At 55.1% G+C, this 22,030-nt stretch overlaps 1 protein-coding gene across 9 annotated transcripts in view; it reads right to left on the reverse strand.

The window, feature by feature from the left end:
* Positions 1-22,030, reverse strand: part of TNS1 (tensin 1) — a 230,354-nt gene that overhangs the window by 102,747 nt on the left and 105,577 nt on the right. For all 9 annotated transcript variants that reach the window (XM_082467416.1, XM_082467421.1, XM_082467414.1 and 6 more), the window contains one exon: positions 12,364-12,405. In XM_082467416.1, coding sequence (XP_082323542.1) covers positions 12,364-12,405 — 42 coding nt within the window. The remainder of the gene's footprint in view (positions 1-12,363; positions 12,406-22,030) is intronic.

Below are 22,030 nucleotides of genomic sequence, written 5' to 3' on the forward strand. Positions count from 1 at the left end.
TTTCTCCTCTTTTCTTACTAGCTCTCCTCCTCCATGAAGCCCTCCCTGAACACCCCAGCAAAGGGGTCTCTCTCTCTCCCACCTCAGAACTCCAGTAAGCCTTACTGTCTGAGCTACTTATCTGGTCCTCAGCATGTGAATAATCTCATTGTGGGAATATGTCTAATTCCCCAACTCTTGTTTTATTTTTATTTGTGATTCTTATCCCACCTGCCTCCGAAATAGATTCAAAGCAGCATTTTTACCAACTGAGTTGCCTTAGCCCTCGGGCCGGAGACTGTGCTGTATCTGTAGCGAGCCGTCAATAAACACCTGTGGACTGATCCTGTCCCTCATCCTGGTGCCATCCTTCCCTTGCACAGACCAACTTCCTACTAAAGGCATCCTGAAACGTGGGCTCCTCGGACTCCCCCATAATGAGAGAGAAACTTCCCATTCCAGGGCCACCTCATGACCACAGTCTCCAGGGCTCCATTTCCAACTCAGTGATGTGGTTAGAGGGGCCCTTGAATCACACAGATGGACATGGACATGAATGTCAAGGTCATGGAAACAAGCCTGTGCTGAGATGACTATAGACCAGGTTTAGACAGTGGGTCTCTGAATAGGAAACACCTGCCCCAACCCCATCCCGGGACCTGAGGGTGAGCTGCTCATGTCTGAAGACATGGGAGTGGACAGAATGACCTCTGAAATGTTCTGGCATCTGGGAGGAGAACGGGGCCAAGATAGGGATGGAGGAAGGAAGTGGGCTGAGCTGAAGGCAGTAGTGCTCTTTCTAAAAACGCCCAGACTTTCCCCCTACTGCCCGGGAGACAAGAGACTGAGGCCAAAACTTCTTTCCAGGTGGATGAAACCCCCTGTGTAGTTCAGGGTCAAGGCAGCTTGGGAGGGTTGAGAGAAGACAGAGTCCAGGAACGGAGCAGGAGCTGGGGAGTCGTATCAGCCAGCGCCTCCCAGCCCCCTAGGTGGGCCCACCTGGAGTCTGAGGATGGCTCTGCAGGGGGAGTCAAGATGCCACATTCTGTCCCCACCCAGCCCAGCCCTAATCCTCACCTAGCCAGCCCCCAGAACCCCATTCCTGAGCCATAGGCCACCGGGCAGGAGGCAAATGAGCCCACAGGAAATCCCCCAGGATCCCTTCCCCAGACTGAGCTCTAGGAGCTGCCTGACAATCAGGACCAGGGTCTCCCCTCGGCCTCCAACCACCACCCGGCCCCACCCCGGGGAGTCCTCGGCAGCAGTGCCAGCCTGCCCCAGCCCTCTGAGCCTCCACCCATCTCTTCTGGTCCAGGGCTCTGTAATGCTCACGTGGAGACCATGGGCTGGGCAGAATGGGCCAACTGCCCCCGCTCTGAGCTGCTCTGGCTTCCTGTGGGGAGGAGAAGGCCTGGAGGGCAGATCACAGGGACCTTCTGCGTGCAGAGTCTACACAACAGGACTGACTCTGAACCCAGACCTCCCAGTTCCAAAGCCCTCACTCTTCACAGTCTATATACTCAGCCTCCCTGACTGGGGGGTGGGGGGGGTGGTCAGAAAGTTCAGAACTGGGGTGGGATGGAGCAACCGGAGACAGAGTACCTGCCCCAGGTCCATTACAGGCCCTGAAGAGCCCCTCGTCCTGCTCTGGGGACAGCCTCCCAAGAGACCCCGACGGGGCAGAGCAGAGGGAGAGCCGGGGGTCTCAAACTTTAGTGTGCCTCCCAATCACCTGGAGGGCTGCTGATGGACACACGGGTGGCTGGGCCCTCCCCAGAGGGTCGGATCCAGTAGCCTAGAGAGGGACTCAAGAATGTGCATTTCTAACAGGTTTCCAGATCTGGGGATGACACTTTGAAAACCACTGGTCTAGTCTGACAGCATTGGCAGCAGACAGCTGGGCCACGTCCTGACTCTCTCTGCTACTAACTCTGTGACCTCAAGCAGGTCACTCTGTCCTTGCTACTCTTCAGCAGGAAGGCATGGTCCTCTTTTGTGAGAAGCAAATGAGATGAAGCACAGAAAGCACTTAGAACGGGGCCTGGCACTTAGGAAGCTCTCAGTAAATGTGAGCTGTTATTTATCAGCTGTGACTGCACAGGTCCAAGGCCAGGCCCTCTCCCAGCCCACCCTGCCCCACCTTGCCCCACCTTGACCCTCCTGCCCCGTCCCTCCTGGGTCCGACACAATGCAGACCAGGGAGTCAACATTAGAAACCACAGGCCTCAGCAGGGCAAGAGAAACTTCTCTCCCTGCCAGCAATCATCTGAGCACCAGCCCCTCTGCTCCCACCCCTTCCCCACACCAGCTGGAGGCCAGCCACAGGGCCAGTCATCAGACGCCTGCCTTCGACGTACTGGTGGAGAGGCCTTCTGAGGAGCTAAAAATTTCCAAAAACCCCTTCCAACCCCAACACCCAGTGTTTTCCTGCAGCGTTTGCAAACACAGCCCAGCAGGCATGCTGCGCTCCCCACCCCTCCCTTCCACCCCAGTCCTCCTGGGACTGAAGTCCTGCTTCTCTGCTTTCCATGCACTGCCAGCTCTGGGGCTACTGGGAATGAAAAAGGCGAGGGAACTCATCACAGGGCGGGGTGGGGGTGGGTGTTCTCCCCTGAGGCTGCCCCTGCCCTAGGCCCTGCAGGGAAGCTTGGGTATACTAGGGAAAGCTCCCAGGCCATCAGGGCTGTGGTCTCCCGAGGCCACAGCCCCAGAGTTCCAGTGGCTGGCAGAGACCCACTAAGCCTCGGCTGTCACCCTACCGTTAGCACGGAAACATACACACACACACCATCTTTGCACACCACTCCTCAGACACCATCTCCTCCCTCCCCATTTCACAGATGGGGAAACTGAGGTACAGAGAGGTGCGGGTATAACTCGCCCAGCTTCTCACAGTGAGGTGCATGGCAGAACTCGGGTGGGCACCCAGGTTTTATAAAGCCCATCACTGAGCTCACCCACTGCCCCTCACCCCAATCCCCAGCCAGCCTGCAGGTAGGGTTAGCTCTTGGCTCTTGGTTGGCAGACTCTGCTCTTCCTTCTTCCTCAGACTCAGCTGTAGAAGGATGAAGCAGACAGAACCCCGACAAGGATGGCACCTCCCCACCTGGCCCCTCCCCCTGCCCAATCCCAAGACGAACCCAGGCTTTCCAAAGCTGAGGGTAGCCAAATCACTGCCCCACCAGGGGTCTTCCAGAATGCTTCTTGCTCCCAAGCAGGACAACTCGAACCCAGCTCAGGAGCAGGTGGCAGAGTTTAGACCTGGTGCCACCTGACGGCCAAGTCTTGCTATCTGTGGATCACTCTGTTCTGGGGCCTCAAACCCGGGAGTCTGGAGCAAGGGAAGGACTAGAGTGAGGCCCTTAGGGCAGAAAATTTAAGGAGGCATTTAGTCTCAGGATGCACAACCCTGAGAGCAATACCTTCTCCAATTTTGCACCCCAGGTGCCTCACTTGCCTTACCTCTTCCTGGCCCTGGTCTGGAGGTGCATTTTCATAACGTTACTGCAGTAACAACAATTACTCAGCAGGTACTATTGATGCCTTGGGCTTAACATTGGGCTCTTTGCTTTCACGATCATCATTCCTCATAACCAATGCTCACAAGGCAAGCATTATCCCATTTTACAGGTGAGGAAACTGAGGGCCCGAGAGATTAAATAACCTGGCCAAGGTCACACAGCCTGTAGATAAGGACAGCTGGTATTTGAATGCTGCTCCTTACATCCCCCTCATGCTCTGTCTCTTCTCCCTGGCCATAATCTTCATTCAGTTCCTCTTACTCCTAATCAACTGCCCTCCTGTTGGGAACAAGCTTTCTGCGGCTTAAAGACTAATTGTCTCAGGTCTTCAGGAGGAAAAGGCTTCTTCAATGCACTTCCAGAGGAAGAGGAGGAAATGGGCTGCAATAGGAGAGACTGGGACCAGACATCAGAGAGAACTTCCTGAATGTGAGGGGCTGTGAACCACAGTGTGGATAAGGGAAGCTGCACATCCTTTCCTCAAGTTTTTGGGGGCTTTTTTCCAAAAAAAGACATGCATGCCCTCTCCATGCGTTTACCCACCCCCAACGGTGTGGGCCTGAGGAGGGGCTGCTCTGCAGAGGCTGCGGTGGCTGGGATGACTGCCTGGAGGTTCACGCAGTAGGACATTTCGGTGGCCTGCAGGGAGGGTGAGCTGGGAAAAAATGTATCTGTGGGCTGCTGTTTTGGAGGAAGGAAAAGGCAGAGGGCCATAGCGGGTGGGGGGAGGTGCCCAAGCCCTGGACTGGGGGGAGGGGGGCCGGCGCAGAACGCGGACTCAGCCTCCAGAGGAACATTCCGTCCAGAAATTCCTCACACCCTCCCCCCTTCCACCCCTCCAGCTCTCTCCACTCTTGCCCCCTGGGAGGCCTGGAATCCGGGCAGTTTTTCAGGACAAAAAAGACCCCATGACATCACATCTACTGCCACTGGACAGACGGACTGGGAGGTCAGGGCCAGCGCTGCCTGCCTGTCAGGAGAGGAAGGGAGCTGGCAAAGGAGTGGGGGGCGGGCTAGGATGTCCTCAGCCCCAGGACCCTGAGCACGATATTCTAGGCTCACTCGTTCTCAAAATAGAACCCTAAGCAGATGAAGAGAGGGAACTGAAAGCCAAAGGGAAGGGCAGGAAAGCACCATTAATGGGGCACTTAGAGGGGGCGTGGCTGGGAGGGCACATAGCAGACCCCACAGCCAGTCGGGGGACCAGCACCTTGGTAACAACAAAAACACACAGCAGCGGCAGCAGGGAAGCACTCTGAATGAGGAAAAACTGAGTTTCCGGGGAGGCTGGCGAGCTCCACGTGAGCACAGGTCAGCCCCTCGCCCCGTGTTATTTCCCAGCATCCCCGGAAGGGAGAGCTTCAACACGGAGCGCAAGGGGCTGGAGAGAGGGCACCAGCAGCCCAGGTCCCATGAGTGTTTGGGGGAAGTCGCTCCAGGGGCCACATCCTCTCCCAGGCAGGCCGAGGCCACCAGAGTAAAAGAACAGGCTGGATGTGATTAAATGGAACATGACGCCTGATTTTCCCTGCACCCCCAGGGAGGGGACTGGGCAAGCCCACTCCTGTCCTCAGGGCCCCCCACAATTCACCCCGAGGGACCCAGCACCCGACTCCAGGTTGCTGAGGCGAGGCAAATGCGGACTCCCCGGCCCCACCCCGTCCTGCTGGAATATTTCTCACACCCTCCTGCCACACTCCCCTCCCCAGGATGCTGTTCTCCTCCCTCTCAGCCGGGGGCTCTCTGTGCCTCCCCAGGCCCTTCCTCCATGCACCTCTGACTGCCCTTGCACAAATCCTCCGCCCCATGCTGAGCACCTGCCCCAGCCTCGTGTCTGGTATACCCAGCCCTCTTCCTGGCAGCCCCCTCTCCACCGAGCCACACCCCACCGCTGGCAGCAGACTCCCACTCTCAAAGCGTGCTTTGGGTCACTTCCCCACTCAAGGACCCACAATGGCCCTTAGTGCTTGGCTCATCAAGTTCAAGTTCCCCAACCTGGCTTCTGGATTCCTCCCTTATCTGGCCGCCTCTTCCTCGGGTAGACTCCACTGCCTTCCCCCCTCCCCTATCTGCAGACTCTGCTCCCATCTCATCACTCCCCACCACCATGCCACACTACTCTCGCCTCCATTCCCACACCCAGGCTCTTCCCACAGGCACCCCAGCCAGGCCCACCAAGGTGAGACAAGATTGCCTGGCCCCTCATCCCCCCAGCGAGGACACTGGATTTGCTCCGGCCTCCATCAGGCTTGGTCATTTGCACCAAGGCCCTACCCCTTCTCTGTTCCAGCCCTGCCACCTTCTGGAAGGCACTCTCTCCTTCCCTCCTCTCTTCCATTTGCTCAAATCTTAACCTGGACTTGGAACAGCAGGCAGACTTCCTCAACCAGCGCAGCACAGATGGACTGCAGCCCACCCTGGGCCCCAAAGCCACCTCCAGTCAGAACCCCCGAGGAGGGCACTAATTCATTTCCACCGTAGAGTTCTCTCTCTCTCTCCCACACTGAACAGGGTCCCTGGAGGGCAGGGCCCTTCACCCAACTGGGGCCTCTCCCAGTGGGGGTCAAAGGGGAGGTGGTAAGCACATTCATAAGTGCCTTGACCTCTGGAGACCATGTCCCTTCACAGCCCAGCTTAAGGGCGGGACCTCAGTGGGCCCTGAGGACTTCTACCTAAGCTCCCCCCCAGGGAGGGAAACTCCCATCTGCACCCTAACAGGCGTCAGTGAGTATGTGTTCCAGTGACAGCAACTCCCTAAGACAGCCCCAATGGGCCTTTTTAGGTGTTAGAAAGCTCTTCTTTACACCCAAGTCTGCCCCTCTTTATGAGACCCTCCACCTACGAGGTTCTACTTTGGAGAGCAACAGAAAGGAAGCCAGCTTGTCCTTCAAGACGTTCTCTCTCCCATTCTGCACCTGCCCGTATTCTCCCTCTCCAGACTAAGCAGTCTAGGTAGTGCTCAAACTGGATTTCCAACCTCCCTCATCACTCTTGGAATCAAGACTCTCTCGGGCTCATTTCTCCTGGCATTGTTCCATTTTCCAGAATCTCCCAAAGATGGCCACCCATGGCCCCCTCAGTGCCCTCGGATGAAATGCATCAGGGCTGGGAGTTCGAATGAACTAAAGCAACTTTTGGCCACTCTCCCTGATGGAGAACAAGATGGCAGTGCCAGGCTGCGGGGCTCCACGTGCTTCTCTGGTCCCTTCTCTTCTTCCATGAGGCAGCGTGATGCCTCCTCGCCCCAGGGGCACCTTGAGAAAGTCATTTGAAAATCTCAGGACTACCACCTCACAACCATTAGGATGGCTACTATCCAAAAAAATAAATAAATAAATAAAAGAAAGAAAGAAAGAAAAGGAGAGGAGAGAAGACAAGACAAGAGAAAAGAAGAGAGTTTTGGCAAAGATGTGGAGAAATTAGAACCTTTGTGCGCTACTGGTGGGAATATAAGATGGTACAGCCGCTGTGGGAAACAGTATGGTGGTTCCTCCAAAAAAATCAAAAACAGAATTACTATATAATCTAGCAATTCAATTTTTGAGTATATACCCAAAGTAACTGAAAGCAGGGACTCAAAGAGATATTTACACACCCATGCTCATGGCAGCATTATTCTCAGTAACTAAAACATGGAAATAACCCAGGTGTCCATCGACAGATGAATGAATCAGTAAAATGTGGTATATACACACATTGGAATATTATTCGGCCTTAAAAAGGAAGGACAGGGCTTCCCTGGTGGCGCAGTGGTTGAGAGTCTGCCTGCCAATGCAGGGGACACGGGTTCGAGCCCTGGTCTGGGAGGATCCCACATGCTGCGGAGCGACTGGGCCCGTGAGCCACAACTACTGAACCTGCACATCTGGAGCTTGTGCTCCGCAACAAGAGAGGCCACGACAGTGAGAGGCCCGTGCACCGCGATGAAGAGTGGCCCCGGCTCACCGCAACTAGAGAAACCCCTCGCACAGAAACGAAGACCCAACACAGCCAAAAATAAATAAATTAATTAATAAAAAAAAAAAAAGGAAGGACATTCTGACACATGCTACAACATGGATGAACCTTGAGGACATTATGCTAGGTGTAATAAGACAGTCACAAAAGGACAAATATTGTATGAATCCACTTACATGAGGTACTTGAGTAGTCAGATTCAGAGAGACAGAAAGTAGAATGGTGGTTGGCAGGGACTGGGGAGTTATTATTTAATGGGTGCAGAGTTTTTTGTTTTACAAGATAAAAAGCCTTCTGGAGGTGGATGGTGGTGATTGTTGTGCAATGAAACGGATGTATTTAATCCACTGACTGGGCACTCAAAAATGGTTAAGATGGTAATTTTTATGTTATGTGTATTTTACCATAATTTTTGAAATGAATTAGAGCAAAAAAAAAATCCCAGGGCCTCAGTTTCCTCCCCTAGGAAAGAGCAGGATTTGACTAGATGGACTCCAGTCCTCTCACTCCTATGGCTCCGTGCCTACTGCATCTCCACCTGCCTTCCAGAAGCCCTGGCACTCAGCAGAAAAGAACCTTGCAGCCCCAGCATGAGAACAGTCCTGGCACAAGGCAGGCGTTCAGGAGATGATGCTGGATGGATGGCAGATAGATGGATGGATAGACCTGCCCCTAAATCCCAGGCCTGCTGGCAAATGGAGAAGCCAGCTCATGGCTGGCACTGTTTAGAAGAAGAAACCCAGGAGAAGCCCACTTGGCAATATCAGTTATTTACATCAGCAGCAAGTACTGAGGGTATCGGGGAAAAAGCAGGCCCAGGAATCCATAACCCCAGTCCTGACCCCAGCCCTTGCCACCGCTGCATGACTATGAATCAGTCACCTGGCCATTCTGAGCCCCACTTTGCTCTTCTCCCCAGGAAGGGCTCACACCTGTCCAGACCTCCACACAAGTCACTGTGGGCTCGGGGTGGCCCGGTGTCAGGGTAAGAGTTCTGAAAACCGCAGCTGCGGTGCAAGCCAGTCATGTTTGTCATTATTATGGTTACGAGTGTGGACCATACTGAGTCGAAATCCCAGTGCCCCCTTCAAATAGCTCTGTGGCCTTAGGCCTCAAGTGTGTTCCTCATCTGAGACATTGGGATAATCACTGCACCTCCCTCACTGTATCACTGTGAAGGATAAATGAGTTTATTTTCGTACAACTTTCACAACAAAGGTCTGCAAAGAAAGTTCCATACAAGGGTTAACTTTTCACTATTGCTCTGATTACTATTATAGGTGAAACCAACCTGGCATTCCCATTCCCCATCCACCTCCCCCACCGCAGACTCTCCACCCCACCTGCGACTCAATGGGTTTCGTTCCACAGGACATTTCAAGCATCTGCCACGGGGCTGGCCTGCGGAGGAGAAGCAGTGCCCACACGGCTCTCCCCCCGCCCAGGTCTCCTGGGTGCCAGGCCGTACGTGCAAAAGGGCTCATATCTGGCCCACCTGGGTGGCCACTTCACTTGGCCATCACCCTTGGGAAATTCCTTTTGACTCTTATTTTTCAGAAGTTGAGAAAACCTGCTTCAGCACTTTCCAAGGATCAGGAGCGCCCACGGCAAACACACCCTCACCCCTCTCCATCCTGCCCCCGCTGGTGGACCCCACAGGAGGGAGGTGACCCTAGAAGCCTTCTACCCAAGGCCTTGGGCAACATCTGTTGAGTAAGACGAAAACATGGGTTGAAATTTAAGCCACTCTGCCCTGGCTGGCCTGGCACGGGCTGGAAAATGTGTTTGGCTGGCAGGGTACAGAGGCTGGCACAAATCCTGGGCCCAGGGATGAGTGGTCCCAATCCCAGCGGGGTAGAACTGAAGTAAGATGGGTGAGAAGGCCAGAGGGAGAGCTGGGGGCATGGAGAAAACTTGACAAACACACAGACACACAGTGTGAAGCAAGAGGGAAGGGGCGGGGAGGCCAGAGACCAGCCCTACAGAGGCTGAAGGCAGGCAGCAAAGGGAAAAGGAAGGAAAAATAAAACCCGCCCTTTCCTCCCTCTTGTGAACCTGCTCAAAGCACTCGCCTGCCTGCCTGCCTGCCGTGAGGAAACAGGTGCTGAGTGCTCTCTGGGGGAAGCCAAACTTTCTCCCGGCTTCCCCTGGGCCACTTTCCCTCCCCGGGGACAGCAGCAGAGTTTCCAGCTAGAGGCTGGCCCCTCTAATAGGCCCCCACGGCCCACCAGTAAGGGATAGAGGACAGCTGTCCTATTTATTGAGCACCTAATCTGTGCCGGGCATCTGGCTGAATGCCTTTCTTCCAGCCACTCAGTAAACGTGCACTGAGCACCTACTGTGTGCCAGACAGTAGGGATACAGCAATGAACACAAAGGACAGAAATCCCTTGTCATCATAGAGTTCACATGCTAAACATGGGGGGAGTCTTTTAAACAAGATAAGCAAGTAAGATGGTGACACATGCTGAGGGGCAAAGAAAGCAGGGAAGGGAGAGAGGGTTGCTGGGGGAAGGGAAATCTGACACTTGAGTAAAGACCTCAAGGAGGGAAAGAGCCTGGCAAGTATCTGCAGGAAAGCTTTGCAAGTGCAAAGGCCCTGAGGCAGCATCTTCCTGGTATGTTCAAGGACCAGCAAGAAGGCCAGGTAGTTGCAGCAGAGTGAGTGAACGAGGGAGTTTCTGAAGACGAGGTTAGAGAGGAAATCTGTCTATTGTGCAGGGTTGTGTAGACTCATGGAAGAACCTGGGCCTTTACTCCAAGTGGTGGGCAGCCACTGGAGGATTCTGAATACAGATTAATTCAGTGAGTTAATCTGCTCCTTTCATTTTCCTCACAGCCTTATAAGGTAGGTACTATTACTAAGTCCCAACCCGCAGAGGGGAAACTGAGGTCCAGAGAGGTTAAGCAATGTGTCCACGGCCACAGACCCAGGGCCTGGGGAGCCGGGATCCAGAGGGAGGCAGTGGAACTCCCTTGCTCTTTGACCACTGCTGGGGGAGGGGGGAGAGGGCAGGTCCTGACTCAGATGGGGAAACCTCTGGTGTCACAAGCACTCCACCACCAGATGGCTGATCCAACCTCTGCGAAGATCAGAGCCCCCCCTGCCCAGATGGGGCACATCACAGAGATGGGAAGCTTCCACAACCTGGCTCAGGCAGGAGTCCCTCCTGGTATCTGACTGCAATCCCTCCAGCCAGAATGCCAACCTATTCCCTTCTGTTCCAACCCCTGACCCTTCCTCGCGTAAACAAAGCTCACAAGACTCCCAGGGGTCAGGCGTCTGGCTTCTGCCTGGAGGGCCCTAAACCCCAGAGACCCCCAGCCACACTAGACCAGCCAAGGACGTTCTGTTCTCAGCAGCGAAGTGGAAGTTGGGTTGAAATGATGAGACGTAGGCTCACCCCTCCCCACCCGCCCTCCACGGTGTCCCTCCACAGTCCCAGAGGGATTTCTCCCTGGCAGTTCCAAACCAGGCCTGCGCTCTGGCCTCATCCCCACAGCACCCCACTCCCACCCCCTGCTGTTGTCAGATGACCTTCAACTGAGCTCTGCGTGAATAATACTCCACATCTGGAGCCGCACAGCCACGCAGTGCCGAGGCCCAGAAGGGTTTGAGCCCAGTGAGATTAGGAAAGAGGGGCCGATGCAAGGAAGGGAAAGAGCTAAGCAGAGCCTGGGCCGGGAGGGCAGAGAGCAGGGACACTGCTCTGGGTCCAAAGACAGCTAAGAGTCAGAAGCACTTTGGCATACTTTTTTTTTGCATACTTTATTTCATTCCACCGATGACCCTGAATGGGGGGGGGGGAGGGGGGAGGGATATGTATCAGGACGGAGAAAGCCTTTGGAGCATCCAGTGCAATCCCTCTCTTTGACGGAGAGGGAAACTGAGGCCCAGAAAGAGGGCAGGGACTGGCACATTGTCATACGGCAAACAGGTGTTAGAGGAGAAAAGGCCAGGAGACCTGAGTGAGATTCCAGTATCTAAGCTGAGCAAGTCACCGCACGGGTGTGCAGATACCTCCTGGCACCCTTGCCGCCTCCCCCAGACTCCCACCCACATCAGTGTCACCATAGGCACATCCACACCAGCCAGTCGGATGGTGCCCACAGGGGCCCTCCGTGACGCACCCCACACGCAAACGCACACACAGGCACCTGCACGCAGGCAGGCGCTTCCCTCTCCAGGCTCCAGGGCCCCGCCTGCCTCCTGGGCTGGGCTGGGGAGCAAGAGGGACCTCTGAAGGGAAAGAAGGCAGAGAGACGGCAGGGAGGGAAAAATTCCAAATCAGCCCAGCTGGGATCAGTCTGGAGCAGGCCTCTCTCCACAGCCCACAACTCACAGGAGTCCTGCCCCATCCATGCTTTTCTGGAAACCTGATTGGCAGAGAGAGGGAGGAGCGGGGGACGCGGAGAGAAGGCAGAAAAGCAGAGTCAGCGAAGGAGACTGGAGGTGGAACAGGCCACCTGAACGTGAGCAACTGCCCAGGTGTCTGGACCCTTGTGGGTCATGCCATCTTTCCCCCTGCCTCCAGCCAAAGGGTACCTGACCAGGGACCAGGCGGGTGGAAGGAGATGCCATTCCCTGGTTCTGTAAGCCCCAGGACAACAGGCACCTGGCCAGGCCTAGAGACAGGCGAGATGTCCTTTTATGGGTTTTTCCAAGGACTTGAGTCTCAAGATTGAAATAGGAGGCCCCGCATCTCATGAAGTCATGAAAGGACCTCATGACTCATTTCCTCCCAGTCCAGCTTCGGTCTCGGGACATGGCCCCTTCCTCGTCATTACCTAATGGCCCAGCACCCACGGGGGCTACCAGCATGCTTGGGTCTCAAGCAAGCTGCAGCGGGAGCTGAGGAAAGAGGGGAGGCAGGGCTGGCAGGACAGGGCATGGGCTTTCACTCACCACCAGTTCATGGCTGGATGGCGGAACGCAGGGGGCAGCCACCTGTGGGAGGAACAGAGAAAGGGCAAGGTTAGCATCTTTCATCCCCAGAGAAAACCAGGGCCTCCTGAGATCATTCCGCTCCCCGCCACCCCGTGCTGGACACCCCTTCCTTCAGTTCACAAACACTGACACTCTCCAGTGGGGAGACTGTGTAGCAACACGGAAAGCTGCTTAGGCGATAACACTCGGGGTGGGGGGAGCAGCAGAAGGCAAAAGTGAAATGGAAGTCACATATTTTAAACCCCGTAAAAAAATATGCGGCAAAACTGGAGGTCAAAGCACCTGGGTTAAGGCAATAAGAATAAAGATTTTTTTTTCTTTGCTCTATGTTCTAAATTTTCTACAATATGGTAAGATTTAATTTTTTCAAAAATTAAAGACCTCTAGAAAAGGAAGAGTCACCTCCTCCATTCTCCCAAATGCCAAGGTACCTCACCCAAAGGTCACAGCTGCAGACAGCTGGCAAAGTTTCCCAGATCGTGCAGGGAAACAGGCTGGGGAAGGGCCTCTCGACTCTTCCGAAGGCGGCCACATCGCTAATAGAGGTGGAAGGCCTTGAAGAGTGCAAGCACCGTCCGGGGGTGAGCTAAGACTGTCATCATCCTCGTCTTCTTCTCTAATGGGGGACGGGGGTGGCCATGTGGCCTCAAGACAGAGGGAGAGGGCAGGGAGGGGGCTGGACTGCTCCCCACCCTGAGATAACACTCCCTCCCCAGGGGCCGGGCAGCCAAACCACTACCCTGACAATTAGCAGGGGCCTTTATCAGAGACTCAATGTGTTCCTTTCTTCTAGCTGGGACACGTTTTTCTTGGAGCTCATACCTCAACCTTGGCTCTAATTCCTGACCCAAACACCAGGCAGGGGGCCCACAGAGGGGACGGCGGGGGAAGCTCTCCCCCCCCAACCCCCCGCTCCGGGCATGAGGGTGTCTGGACATAAGCCGTGGATCGCCAAAGAGTGGGGGGCTGCCTCCTCAAACAGTGGGCAACCCGGGCCCCCGCCCCAGCCGACAGCCCGGGCTACAGCTAGCTGCTCATAGAAGCCTCACCCTCAGCTGGGCCCTTCCTTCACCTGACCCTGTTCTAGCATCTGACCAGCCCCAGGGATCACCCAGCTTGACATACCCGCCTAGGAGGGAACCATACCTATGGGACGGTGTGTCCCGGGCTCTGGAAGGGGTGGAGAGGCTGGGAGTTGGCATCCCTGGGTTCTTGACCCGGCCACACTGCAGGCTCCCTGCCCACCTCATTCTCCAGCAAAGAAGCCTGAGCTGAACCTCAGCACCTATCACCCTGTACTCAGCATTACTCTAGGACTTGGGAGAATCACATATGAAGCCAAAATAAATAAATAACTAAAAAGGAAGGAACAATATCTAACACATATAATGCATATTGAATGTGCACAGTTATTATTATCAATGCCTTACCCATGTTAACTCATGTAATCCTTTCAACAACCCAATATGGTAGGTACTATTATACCTCCGTTTGAGGTGCAGGGGGCACAGAGAAGTTAAACAACTTGTCCAAGGTCACACAGCTGATCAGTGGCCAAGGGTGGGGTGGAGGATGCCAGAAGAACAGGCCAGAAGGGCAGGAAAGTCCGGAGGTGGCTGCAGCCTTCAGGGCACCCTGCCCACCCGACAAGGTCTCAGCCACGGGGACAATGCTATCCCCTAGGCACCTTGAGGGCAGGAGTCCCGCATCCAGCAGTGGCCTCCTGCCTGTCTCCTCCTGCCCCCAGCCCCAAATCCCACTCTGAGGCTTGTAGGTTTCAACCTCATGGGGCCAGGCTCCCAGCGTCTCCTGTCCCCACTCCTCCTATCACCCATGGGCCCTCAAGCCGGGGTGGGAGCGGGTAAATCCACAGAGCAGCGCGCCCTGATCTGCTCCTTTCCTTGGAGCTAGAGCTGGGATGAGGCTGGGAACCTAAATGTGGGATCAGCTGCAAGAGGAGGGCATGCTGCCGGCTACTGCCACGGCCTCCCAGCCACAGGCCAGCCACAGGCCAGCCACGGGCCAGCCACGTCCACCGCCACCGTCTCCACCTGCTATCCACGAGAGTGGGTGTCTAGTCTCCATTCGGGACTGGGGCTTGGGGAAGTGAGAGAGGGCGTTACGGACACATTTTGAGGCAAGGGCAGGATGGACAGGTGTCCTCTGAGACAAGAGGGAGAGCTGCTCCCCCAGCACCACCCCAAGGCAGTGGAAAAAATGGGACCTGACCCTAGGTCCCTTCCCTGTCCCCCCCCCCGAGGACTGAGATCTGAGGGGCAGCTGAGGACCGCCAGTCCGAGGGCCTGATGCCTGGGTGCCCCCTCGTGGCCTGCTGCCCCCCAGTGGCCTCCTCCGCCCACCGCCCACAGCTGTGCATTCCAGGCCAGCCGGCCAGCCAGCCCACTAACTTTGTTGTGTGTTTCAGTGTTTCTTGTCTCTCTCTCTATTTTTTTTTTTTTAAGCAGAGAAATGTTTCCTTAAAAGGCTCTCTCCTTCCCTCCGGCACCCTGGCCCCTGGCCACCCTCTCAGGAGCCTGGAATGTGCCAGGCAGAGCCAGGGCCCCCTGCCACTCTGGCCCGTGCCCTGTGGCCAGCAGTGACCACTCCCACTGGCCCCTGGGGACCCCAGCTAGGAAGCCTCCCTCTGCAGAGGGGGCAGACGCTGGGATGCCCACCATTTGCCTCCCCAGGGCTGGCAGCACAGGATTTCAGGGCTTGGGCCCAGGAAGTCGGCCTCAGGTAAGCCTCCTCCCCAGGTCTCCCTCCACTACGCATCTGCACACAGTGGGTGCTGGTGGGCCTGAGGCTCAGCCTTTCCATTCTGAAAACTATAACGACAATAAAAGTAGCAGCGGCAGCAAATACTTCCATCGCACTTGCTACACGCCAGGCCCTGCGCTTTGTACTTTGCGTAAATTAACTCACTCCATTCTCACAACCACCCTGAGCATCAGTTTTGTGGATGAGGAGACCAAGGCACAGAGATTAATCAACTGTCCAGCAGAGAAGGCAGGACGCAAACCCAGCAGTCTGGCTCCAGACAGAGACATGCTCCTGCCCTCTCTGCTGTGTCGACTCTCCTGTAAACACGAATTTCCACAGAGCCATACACAACGAGAGTGGTAACAGGAAGCTTATGGGATGTGCCTATGTGTCTGTTAGTGTCCTAAGCCCTTTCCCAGGACTCATTTGATCCTAATAGAAAATGTACGGGTTGGGACTTCCCTGGTGGTCCAGTGGTTAAGACTCCACACTCCCAATGCAGGGGGCCCGGGTTCGATCCCTGGTGAGGGAACTAGATCCCACATGCTGCAACTAAGAGTCCGCACGCCGCAACTAAAAGATCCCGCATGCGGCAACGAAGATCCCACGTGCTGCAACTAAGACCTGGCGCAGCCAAATAAATAAATATATATTTTTTAAATGTATGGGTTATACATTTGGGTTATTATCTCCATTTCACAGATGAAGAAACGAAGGCACAGAAAGGGTAACAACTTGCCCAAGGCCACTGCAGCAGAACAGTGCGGCTCTGCAATTAGAGAGCCGGGGATGCCGGGATGTGAGCGTTACCAGGCCCGATCGAGGCCAATGCCTGGCATTCATCAGCCCCACACTGCTAATATTTTCTGAATTTCAAAGGTCCCCAGGCACAGTGCCAACAACAGGGCACAGGCTCGGAGACTCCCCCAGGACAGGAGGGTCTAAAGCACCAGTCAGCAGGCAGCCCAAGCAAAGAGCTCTCTGCACAACCTGGCCCCTGCCCTTCTCCCCACCATCATTCTGTGCCCATCCCCCTTGTCCAGGACCCAAAGCCACACGTGAGGGGTAGGCTCCTCTCAGTCCCTGGGACACACCTGGCTCTGTTCTTCCTCAGGGGCTCTGTTTATACTGTTCCCTCTGCCCGGATGTTCTTAGCCCAGCTGTCTGCATAGCTGGGTCCTTCCTCTCCTTCTGGCTTTGGCTTAAATGTCACCACCCCAGAGACAGGCCCTCTCTGACTCCCTTAAGTTACACACATACACACACACACACACAGATTACACAGAGGTATTCTCTCTCCTGAACGCCTATGTCTTCCTTCACAGACCTAATTACAATTTGTAATAATAGATGTGTTTATTTTCTTGTCTATAATCTGTTTCCCCCTCTAGAAATCAAATGCCATGAGGGCAGGGAGCATGTCTTGTTCATCACGCTGGTCCCAGCACACAGTAGGTACAGACAAAAGATTTGTGGAAAGGTGAAAGAGACTCAAGGTCTGAGGAAAGGAAGCACCTGTCACCACCAGTGGTAAAATCACTGCCATTTGTTAAGCACCTACTATGAGCAGGGGAGTTAATCCTACCATATGCCTATGTCTCTGAGACTCTCCAATACTGCAGAGTCAGTAATATTGCTCCTATTTTACAGATGAAGAAATGGAGGCTCGAAGAGATCATAACACTTATCCAGGGTCAATCAGCTGGCAAGGGGAGAGCTGTAGGTGAAAACCCAACCCGCCTCCCACTGCCCCCATCACCTCACTACCTGACAAGCGGCAGGACCTGGTCCCCAACTGGGTGACACTCCCATCCTCAAGTCTCAGGATTGGTGACATGAAATCCCAGCCCTCCAGAGAGGCTTCCCACACCCACATCCGCCTGGCCCCCAGGGCTGGAGGACAGCCTTGGTCTCAGCCAAAACTAGAACCACTTGAGCCTCTGAATCGAGCATTTCATATAATCCTGAGCAGAAAAGGGCTTTTTCCCCCTATGTCTTGCTAGTCTCTTTTTTTTAATGCACATAAAAATAAAATGCACGTAACCTAAAATTTACCATTTTAACCATTTCTAAGTGTAACTCAGTGGCACTGAGTACTCTTAACAATACTGTATAAGCATCTCCACTATCCATTTCCAGAACATTTTCATTATCCCAAACAGAAACCCGACACCCATTAAACAATAATTCCCCAATCTCCCCCTAATAACCTCTAATCTACTTTCTGTCTCTATGAATATGCCTATTCTAGGTATCTCATACAAGAGGAATCATACAATATTTGCCTTTTTGCCTCTGGCTTTTTTCGCTAAATGTTATGAGCTGAATTGTATACCCCAAAATTCTTGTGTTGAAGTCCTAACCCCCAATACCTCAGAATACGACTGAATACAACACTTGGGTTGTTTCCAGAGAAGTTCTTGCTGACAGCTGCTACACGTCCCTGTCCCAACAACTCCAGGCACCCACCTCGAATGACACCAGAAGATACGTGGAAAGGAAGGAAACTGGGGTTTGCAGAGCACCCACTCTTGGCCAGTGAGCTGGCTGCTTTATATACGTTATTTCATTTAATCTTGTTGACAAGTTTTTGAGGTAAATAGGCTCAGAGAATTCAAGCAACTTGCCCAAAGCCGAACAGCTAGAAGTAGTAGTATTGGCAGAAGTATAAATGGTAGTTGCTAAAATTTTCTGCACGCTCACTGTGTGCCTGGCACAGTTCTAAGCCCTTGTGTACATTATCCCTTCACCCTTCATGACCCCCTTGAGGTAGGGTATTAGCATCCTCATCTTACAGGATCTCAGGCAGGCCTTCAACAATCCTGTGAGATCCAAGATGGCACATCTACCAAGCGACAGTGCCAGGACTGATACCCGAATCAGCCTGACTCCAATACCTGCTTTTCCCAGCACGCCACACTGTCCCCCCACGGCCGGATGAGGCCCACACTGTGGTGGAGGCACTGGGGCTGTGAGAGCACAGAGAGAGCTCGGGGGGCCTAGGCAGGCTCCAGGGAGGAGGGCGTACCCGAGCCAGTCCTCGAGGACGCATTGCTTCTGTTTGTCTACTGTGTGTCTCACTGACTCCCGTGTAAGCCCCATGAGGGCAGGAAGCACATGGGTCATTTTCATCGAGAAGCTCTGGGGCTCTGCTCAGAGCCTGGAGCTCACTAGGTCCGTGGATAAGGTTTTGAAGGTGGGGATGGGAAAAGGGCTTTTCAGGTGGAAATAACCACACAAACAAGGCATGGAGGTGGGAAGGCTTTCCATGTCAAAAGAATCCCCTTTGGCTGGGACACAGGGTGGGGGAAGGGAAGAGACAGCACCGAAGAGAAGGGCACGTGGAAGGAGATGAGGGTGGCAGACTGGCCAAAAAGTCTCTTTCCAGGCTGGACGATGGGCAACTCTGAATGCCCAGCAGAGGAGTTAAGACTTCTAGCTGCCAACACTGGGGAGCCACTGAAGGTGTCTGAGTAGGAGAGGGACCAGGGGGAGGTGAAGGGTGGGGAGCTTAAGGCAAGCAGGAGATGTGCAGTAACACTAATAGTAATGGGGGAAGGAGCAAGGGGGGAAGAGCCCCAAAGCCTAGAGACAAGGGGCCATCAGGCACCCTGAAACCTACAGGCCCTCATCCCTACCTCATTTGAACCGATGCTCCCTCCAACCTCTACTTCTCTCCTCCCCCCTCAAAACATGGGCGGGCACCACTCCCCTTCCTGCCCTTCACAGAGCCAGGATCCTGCCCTCAGCTCTGTCTGCTGCTCACCCTCTGGGGCCCGCTTGAGAACCTGTGACCAGGACGCAGCCATCCTCTGAGCCCTGGCCACTCAGGTGACACCAGAGGGGTCAAGAATGATGCAGACGATGATCCCAGGGGGATCCAGCCCGCATGCCCCATGACTGAGGACACAGCCAGATGACCCCCCCGTCTGCGGACAGCCCAGCACCTCAGAGGTCACATTATGAGTCCAGTGGGCTCTATCAAGAAAGACCCAGTCGGCCCCTGCCAGCGAGGCAAGGGCAGGCTGGGAGCCCAGCCAAGTGGACCAGAGCTTGGCTTGGAAGCCGGGGTGAGAAGTGCACCCCTTCAGGACCCGACGGTGCTCACGGTCAGGCAGCTACGAAATGCCCTGGCCATGGGGGTGGGGGGCGGGGACTGGGCCAGTACAAGGCCCGGGGTGAAAGGGGCAGAGCCCCAGCATGGCTTGAAGACACTGGCCTCCCAGACTGAGCCTCAAGCCCTGGGCAGGGGGGTCCTGGGGAGGAAGGGGCCACTGCCCTGGCTCCATCTCCTCCCCAGGCCTGCGCCCTCCCCTCCAGGCCGCCCATCCTCACCAGAGCTTGGTCCCGACCTGCTCGGCTGTTTCCTTCCCTTATATAGAGTTCTGCTCGGGACCGGGAAAGGAACTGCGTCAAGTTCCTGGAGGCAAGATGGGGCCTGTTCCCAGGGACACCTCGAGCTGAGGGGCGGGGAGCCATGCCCCAGCCCAGAGTCCCCTCCAGGGCCAGGGATCCAGCCGGGGGCAAGGAGGGGGCCTGGCCCTTTCCCCAAACCCAGCAGTCTCTGACTCAGAACCCAAGCAGACAAGACACAGGGGCGACCCAGACAGCCGACACTGGTCACTGCCCCCAGAGCCCCAGTCCCACCCCCTCCCCCAAATCCTCCTCTGCCAGGCTCCTCTTGGACCACTGACCCAATCAACCCACCCCCCCAGCTCCAGCAGCTCTCCGGTAGCCCAACCCTCCCTCTTATCTCGGGAGCCTTTCCTCAGGCCCCACTCACTGGCCGCCCCAGCTTCTGCCAGCCTCCAGGCCCTGTAACACACTCAAGACGAGGCTCTCCAGAGAGAGAAGTTTCTAGCGACACCTACACACAGCAGCCCTGACCTGCACAGCCCAACGCCATCCAAGGGGAAGGCCGGGTGTGCCTGACCCTCTTGAGCCCGCTGGACTGTGATACTTCAGAGCAGATATTTCCCGAGAAGGTCCTGGCAGCAGCAAAGCAGGTGGGGCAGGCCTAGCAGCAGGCCCTGCCCTCTGCAGCCAGTCCCCTTCAGAGCCTACCCGGAGGATGGCATAAGATAGCACCCAGATCGCCGGATGCCTAGCTGGTGGCAGAACATCTTTTCTGAAGATCTGCCCGCCCTGGAACCCAAGCTGGGGCCCCAAGGGCCCAGCTCAGGGGCCACACTGGCCCACACCCAAAGTCAGTGACCCTGGGAGGGCTGAGGTTCCATGCCAGGCCAGACTTCTCATGAGCAGAAAATCAGAGAAGATGAGTCCAGCAAACAGGTACCAAGTGCCTCCTATGCGCCAGGCCCTGGGAGCACAAGAGGGGAGCCAAGGGTCGGCAATGACAAGGGTGGGGCATGTGGGGCCACAGGCACAGTTGGGCCCAGGGCTTGACCCTGGTCAGCATCCTGCACTCACGGCCCTGCCCCAACTCTGCCTCCTCCAGGGCTCCCTCTTCGCTACTGACAACCACCCAATTTGCGGGCCACCCTAGGTTGTTCAGCCAGAACCTGAGGGTTGGCTGCACTCCTCCTACACTGCCCCCCAACCAAGCCTGGTCAATTCCTCCACCCAAATAACTCTCCAAACCACCCCGTCACCCCTAGTCTCTTTAATCATGGAGATTCTTACAACGGCCCCCTGACACAGGCCTTCCTGCCCTCAGTCCAGACCTCTAAGCCACTCTCCGCTCGGCAGCCAGAGAACTATTTCTACAAGGCATAGCCATTAATGCCACTCCTCTGCCTGAAGTCCTTCCATGGCTCCCAGCTCCATGGGATAAAGTCCAGATGCCCTAATATGGTCCTCACGGCCCTTCGAGACCTGGCTGTGTCTCTCTCTCCAGTCCCATTCCTCACCTCTCTGCCTCGAAGCCCGTGCTCCAGCCAGAGAACACCACTGTCAAGTTTGTTTGGTTTTTTTCCATATGGTACACTGTGAGGTAGGGGTTATCAGCCCATTTTACAGATGGGGAAACGAGGTTCTGAGAGGTAACATGCTTAGCCTGAGGTCATGCAACCAGTCGGTAGTGGAACCAGAGTTCCAACCTGGTGGCACCCCAAGCCTCAGCTCTGCCCAGGACCATAGCACCTTGCCCAGTCGGGGGGTCACAGGTAGAGTTTCATGGGGGGCATAGCCTCTGAGGTGGGTGGGCCGGGGAGATGTCTGGGCCAGGGGTGGGGGTGGGGGGTGGCAGAAGAAGAGACCAAAGTGAAAAGAGGCTCTGAGCTGGGGTCAGGAGCAGAGGAGCGAGGTTACCGAGAGCAGTACAAGGGGATATAAGAAGACTGAGGAGAAATTAGCCACCACTGAGGGACCCAGCCTGGAGGACTCAGAGGAAGCAGGGCCTCTGTTATATAAGTGGAGACATTGAACAGGGAGTCTGAAATGCAGACTTCAAGGTTACCTTCTCCTAAGATCTAAAGAGCAGGGAAAACCCCAGCCCTTCTTCCCTGCCTGGAGAAGGGCCATTTGTTCTAAAGCAGGTGGGTTGGATGACATGGCCTGCAGCAAAGAAAACATCACTTCTAGGAAGTTCCTAGAAGAATCTGGTGAAGGAAAGGGCTGCGGTCTGTGGTCAAGGTTCTAGTGGAACTGGGGACAGGGGGGAGGTGATGGGCACAGGAGCAAGACCAAGCATTCCTTCAACTACAGTGACTGAGGACCCTTTGGTGCCACTTTCCCAGCAATGGAGACAGAGAGGAATAAGAAAGGCCTGGTCCAGGAGGGGAACCTGTGCCCAGTGGAGGAGACAGGCATGTAAACAGAGAATTATAAAGAGCTTAGTAACTGCTATAACGGAGGTATGAAGAGGGTTATTATTTCACTGGGATTCAAGTCCGTCTGTTTT

The sequence above is a fragment of the Balaenoptera physalus genome (genome assembly GCF_965194825.1).
Source record: "Balaenoptera physalus genome assembly, chromosome: 6".
In the NCBI taxonomy this organism is placed as follows: Eukaryota; Metazoa; Chordata; class Mammalia; order Artiodactyla; family Balaenopteridae; genus Balaenoptera; species Balaenoptera physalus.